Source organism: Cystoisospora suis (genome assembly GCF_002600585.1).
Source record: "Cystoisospora suis strain Wien I chromosome Unknown contig_1782, whole genome shotgun sequence".
Lineage (NCBI taxonomy): Eukaryota > Apicomplexa > Conoidasida > Eucoccidiorida > Sarcocystidae > Cystoisospora > Cystoisospora suis.
Window position 1 is genome coordinate 31,520 of NW_027154582.1, and position 6,205 is coordinate 37,724.

At 48.1% G+C, this 6,205-nt stretch overlaps 1 protein-coding gene across 1 annotated transcript in view; it reads right to left on the bottom strand.

The window, feature by feature from the left end:
• Nucleotides 1–637: 637 nt before the first annotated feature.
• CSUI_003953 (uncharacterized protein) overlaps nt 638–6,205 on the bottom strand; it is a 9,516-nt gene continuing 3,948 nt past the window's right edge. The window contains exons 2-3 of the mRNA XM_068064148.1: nt 4,658–6,205; nt 638–3,994 (exon numbers count right to left, since the gene is read on the bottom strand). The exon at nt 4,658–6,205 is cut by the window's right edge and continues 1,495 nt beyond it. Coding sequence (XP_067923879.1) covers nt 1,805–3,994; nt 4,658–6,205 — 3,738 coding nt within the window. The 3' untranslated portion in view covers nt 638–1,804. The remainder of the gene's footprint in view (nt 3,995–4,657) is intronic.

Genomic DNA, 6,205 nt, shown 5'->3' on the forward strand with positions numbered 1-6,205 from the left:
ACTGCGAGGACAAGCGACCTGTATCTTCGAAGTACTCCAGGTCCAGCTTTTTTTTTCTCTTTCTTCTTCCATCGTCCTAACAAGAACTGCAAGCCAGACAGTCGGCTGCAGATTCAGACTATAGCAACACTGTCTCTCCTTTCCTGTCAGGGAACCAGAATCTTTCGCAGAGAAGGGCGTCTTAACGCCTCCCCAAAGTCATATGTATTATTAATACCTGAGGAACGTGTCTGCGACAACTCTCTACCGTCCGTCTACGCTGTAGCTCATTCGTCTTCGTTCAGGCCGCGAAGGAATATATGGAGCCTGACCATATCTATGCACTGTGTCGTCCGGCCTTCCTTGTTTCTCAAAGAGTAGAAGAACATTGGGTCTAAGTGTCACGACGTAACTGCCTATCACTTCTCTCTGCCGCAGTCGGAACAGCTGTTTTTCACCGCGACTTTCCTCAGGGGGGGAGTGCCTCTCACCGCGTGGGCTACCATAACATCCCTCTTCTGCCGCAGACATGTGTACTGATACGACCGCGCGGTCCGTGCGCTATAGTCACTGTCAGAGCCCGGGTCATAAACTCAAGAAAAAACTGTCCTATGGCAGGCCCGGTCCCCTCCCTTCGGACGGCCACTTTCTTTTCGACTAAGTTGCGTGCGACTAGAAGCTCGGAGGAGATGCTGGCCAGGTGAAGAAGCAAGGATAATCTTCAAAACTTTCCCAAGTCCGCATCATCGCCACCTGACGGAGAACCAGGCAGACACGACTTTTTCCCTCCTTCAGAAGGTGTAGGTACACCGCCATGCGTGATGTACCTATACAGCACATAGACGTACGTGCTACAAAACGACAGGAATATTGGCTTTTCTCTACATGGCGACCAGAACACTCCCTACCCTCCTCCATTCCTGACATGTATCTGACCACTACGTTGATGCCAGTGTGGAGGAGCCGGCAAAAGTCGCGTTGATTTGAAAAGTGGGGCGCCCGACAAAAACAATTTTGGGCCATGATGCATGAATGCATGCAGGCATGCGCGCCTTCCAAAAGAGAGAAGCAAGGAAGGTAGATAGGTAGGTAGGGACGAACGAATGACTCGACATCGATAGCTCGATCGGCTAGCTGTCTTCGAACCAATTTGAACTCACAAGATAAAGCCCGAGCAAGCAAGTGAGAAAAGCTCGTATACCTCCTCATTCATGGTGAAACCCTCGTCTCATGAACCGGCAGCAGCGAAGGCAAGCGGCCGCCTGGTGTCGGACACGTCATATGTACCATAGGGCTGACTCTCCATCCTCGCTACATAGACGATCCAAGGAAGAGGGTAGTGAGTTGGTTAGTTCGTTACTTAGTTAGCTGGCTAGTTCGTCGAAGGCTAGAAAAAAGGAGGTGAAGCTGAGGCAACACGGGAAGTAGCTGTGTCTTCACTATCCCAGAACAACCTGAAAGACCCGGAGACCGACGGCAAGGAATGATTTCGAGCTAAGATATCTAGTCTCAGAGAAAGCGTCTCCGGTCTGAGAAGATACACGGGAAACGAAGATTCATTTAAGGTGAAAATGGTCAGAAAAGGCAGCTTCAAGCTAAGCTTCGTCGCCTCTATCACCATTTCTTTCTCGTTTCGCATTCTCCGCGGCCCTCCGTCGCTTACACGTCCTTGGAGTCTGTGGCTGCCTCACGGTTTCGTCCCCCCGTCCTAGCCGAGGAGCGATGTCTCCTCGTTTCTCCTTTTGAGAGTCGACCGTTCGATCTACTCTTCTTTTCTTCGGGCACTACCTAGTGATTATGTCTCTTCTAGTTGTTTTGCCCTCTGTTATGATGATCCTGAGGAAGACGATGCATGATGCCTAACAAACTGAAGAAGCGAAGACAAACCAATGGGCCTTGAAACCTCCTCACCTTCTTCCCTGATGATCTCGTCTCCCTTTCCTTTTCCATTGAGACTCATGGAGAGTTTCTGGTCTTCTCTTCCTTCTCTTTCTAGAGTTCGACTATGAGGATTATTCGCATCACCCATAAGATACCTAGCAACTCCAGTAGAAGCAGGTATCATGCCTCCTTCTCCTTCTCGACCTTCTCGTTTGTTCGTTGTACGAGCCTGTTGCATAATTCTTTGAAGTTGTGAAAGATCAAAAGACGGAACACTCTGATGATTCCTTTCTAGGAAAAGATCTCTTCTATCTCCTTCCGTGGAAAAAGAAGAAGGAGGGCCTACTAGGCTACTATTGGGCGCAGGCAAACTGCTGCTATCTCCTTCATCTACGATTCCATGAGGGTACGGAGAATATCTTTCATCTTGACTCCTGTTGTTTGAATTAGCTTCTTGGTGAGAATTGACACTCTCAAAACGTTCCTCGTCATCCCCTTTCACTACTCGCCGTCTCTGTCGTTGATCTCTTGTAGCTTGGAGAAGCTTCAAAAGCTCACGTCCTACTGAAGGTAAAGACGGTAGTAAGCGGCGTGATAGGTGATCTTGTTGAAAGCCTGTCGTTCCAATTCCCTCCTGCTGCTGCTGCTCTTGCTTTTGCTGAAGGGATAACAAGAGACTTTGTGAAGATATTCTATTCGAAGTTGAGTCTTCTCGAAGAAACGAATGCCGCTGTTGCTCCTGCTGATTCCCTATGAAGGGAGAGGTATTGCTATCGTCTCTATTTGAAGAAGATTGAAAGTCTTGATTACATACCATACTCCTGTTAGAGACGTACGGTTCCTGAGTTTCTCCTTCTCCCTCACTTCTGTTCGCAGGACTATGTAACTTTGCGATACCAAGCTGTTCAAGAAGCTTGACAAGTAGTAGTCTTTGTTGGTCCGATAAAGATTGTTGAGGAGGCACACCCCCTCCGTCTCTCTTCTCTAGTGCTGGAGAAGGAGGTGAGCCTAGAAGCTTCGCAGAGGGGAAAACAGCCGAAGGAGATGACGATGAACATGAGAACGAGGACGAAGTTGAAATGTCGTGAATGTGTGATTGCAAGTGATGATTTCTAGGAGATAACGAGTCTGTTGAGAAAGGTCGATCTGAAGCATTCTCCTGAAGGGGTAGTGAGGGAGAAGGAAAGGGCAGAACAGGTGGAACTCCTATATGATTTCGCGCTAGATCACCTCCCCCGGAACTCTCTCCTATCAACGTAGATGAAGACGGGACAGGCAGCAAGATTGAAGATGGAGACGAAGGACTATAATCTCGTGTATGGTAACGCGGGGGTGAGAACCTCTGGGAGTTTTGATCAAAGCTAGGAGGAGGAACTCGTCCAGACGACGATGGTGAGGGAGATGAAAGAAGATGAGAGGCTGACGATGATGATGAAGAAGATGAAGACGATACAGATGGAGATGAAGAAGAAGATGACGGACAAGAAGAGGGGGGAGAAGAGCTTTGAGAAGGAGGATCTCCTTTCCCACATACACCACTGCCACCACTACTACCAGGAGAATTCCTTGAAGAATGAAATGCTTCATCTAATCGCACAGCTTCTCTTTCTACTCTTTGTCTTGTCCTCCTCAGACGAGAAGGAGAGAAAGTTCCTGAGAGCGTCGAAACACTCGCTGCTGTCGTGCTATCTTTCTTTTCTTCTCGGCATGCAGCTTTTCTTCTTGTACAAGGGGGATGAATGCCGAGACCGGCTGCCGTTGATGATGCTGTAGTTGAAGACGAGACGTTCCCTTCTTCATCTCCTTTACTTACTCCTGTATGACGACTCTGGTAGGTTCCTCCTGCCCCAGACGATTTCTTTCTCTTCAAACGATGAGATCGAGAAGGAACTGTCACATGAGAAGTCGATACTGAAGAATCTGAATCATCGCCAGGTCGTTCCACACATGGGCCTCCGCCCCCTGTCTCTTCTCCTAACTTCGATGCTCTTACGCCGGGAAGGCCTTCCTCAGAACATCCCCCTGGTTCTGAAGAAGTCGCCCTCTTGCGAGAAGAAGAAGAAGATGCGTGACTACCGGGAAAGTATCTCTCTTCTAAGAAAGCCCACAAGTGTTCTGCGAGGTCTCGTACAATCTGAAGGAGTTCGAAAGATAAGAAACAAAACAAAGAAATGCTGAACTTAGAAGGAACTAGGAGAGAGAGCAGGAATGATAGATGAGGGGGAGAAAGAGAGAGAGAAAGGAAATAGCCTGTCTCCCATGAAAGCCTGCAGGATCTAGGAGTGGGGGGAGGAACAAGCCGAAGGACACTGTGATACACATGATCATTCTATTGTCCGCACGAAGTTTCGTCGCCATATCAAGCATGACGGGTGTAGCAAGCAACGAACCCCTCTCTTCTTTCCTGGTGACAGGAAAGAAGGAAGGTGAGGAGAACTTCTTTACACTCTTAGGAAATAGAAACATATCTACGGAAAAAAGAAAAGGGTTAACTAGAGCCTCTTCAGTTCGCGATCTACATCATCGTAACCGCCAGGCCATCCAAACAAAGGTAAAGTAAGTGTAGGGAGTTACTCCTTACAGATGACCTGAGTAAGAACTTCCCACTGTAGAAAAACGTCAGAGAAATGAAGATCGGATCAGCATATACTGGCTACATGTGTAGACGTAAAGAACCTCGACTCGACTCACCTATACATATGTATACATAGCAACCCCTCCTATATGACCTAGACAACTGTCGAAAGATACACGTTCTCCCCTATCTGCATTCCTCTGCCTCCCGATCATAGCATACCTCAGCTTCTCTTTTTCCTGCAAAACCTTGGCGTTGCCATTTTTCATCGTCTGTGTCACGAGAGGCTTCTCTCTCATCACCTGATTGATCATCTCCATCTTCAGCTTCATCATCTTCTCCCTTGTTTTTCTTCTTCTCCTCCTCCTCCGCCTCCTCTCCTTGATCTGTTTCCATCTTGACAACAACCCCCTTATCAAGGTTACCTTCACCTACCCAAGCAGACATGCCTTTCTCACTGTTGCTAGTCCCCCCCGCCTTCAGAGGACTACTCTCCGAATCATCTTTTCTCTTGTCTTCTCCTTGCGAAACCATCATGATCTCCTCAGACTTCGTTTCTCCTACCGACTTTGCTTCTTCTCTTCTGTCCGTTGCACTTCGTCGCTCCTCAGCTTCTTTTGACTCTCCCGAGGTGGGGGATTGATCGAAGGACCTTTCTACTGAAGATTCGACGAGCTCTTCGTCATTCTTCTTCGGCCTGTTCTGCTGAGACTCCAGTTGCAGGCCAGTCGCCTTTACTTTTTCAGTGTCTTCTGGTTCCCCTCTTTCCTCTTTCCTCCCCTCCCCTGTCCTTTCTCCTTCTTCTTGTTCTCCCTCTCTTTGTGCTGTCTCTTCAGGGGGTCCCTTCAACTCTCTTTTCACTTCTTTTTCTCCTGAAACATCAGGACAATGTGTTTCATTTTCTCCAGGATCTACGGCTTTGTCGTCGTCTCCTCGATCCTCAGCCCCTCCTCGGTCTAGAACTCCTTCCTCGGCGACTTCGTCATGCCCTTCGTCACCATCACCACCTCCTCCTTCTTCTACTTGAGAACTTCTCAGACTCATCATTGTTATCCCTCCTTTTGTTGAATTCTGTGATTTCCTTTGCTGACCTAAGCTGAACCATTTCTTCTTTTGGCTCTTTCGTTTCTTTCTCTCACCTGACTTAGTCTTTCCTCCACGACAACCCGAAGTAGATCCAACGGCTGTGTGTACACCGTCTCCTACCCCTCCTCCTCCGTATGAAGACGCTGAAGAGTTAGTAGCAGAACAGGCAGCAGGACTCGGCGTATGATTTCCCTCAGATTGCATACATCCGAGGACTTTCCTCCTTTGTTGTGACGAACCAATCCCTCCGGCAAATCTTCCTCCCCCTGTTCTTCGTAAGACACCTTGACTTGGGCCAGGAGAGTCAGGAGGTACACCACCTCTTCTCTCGAGGGCATCAAGTTCGGTTCCCCAGGTACGCATAGCTAAAGTACGTGAGCTACTCGACATCCATGCTAAGATAGGCAACGGCCAGACTTTCTTTATGCGAGAATGAAAGACAACTAGTTTCTTCAAGATTGGAAGAGGAAGAAGAACAGATAAACGATTCAAAGTCTTCAAAGAAACATCGAAATCATTCTGATACTTGAGGAAATATCGCCGACACCATGCGGCGTCTCTGTTGGCGTAAAGACGTTCGAAGACCGTCTGTTGTAACTCGTCTTGTTCTCTATTTTCTTCAAACTGAAGAGCAACAGAAGGAGGAATAGGAACGAAAGATGATGAGGATGAAGATGGAGAAGA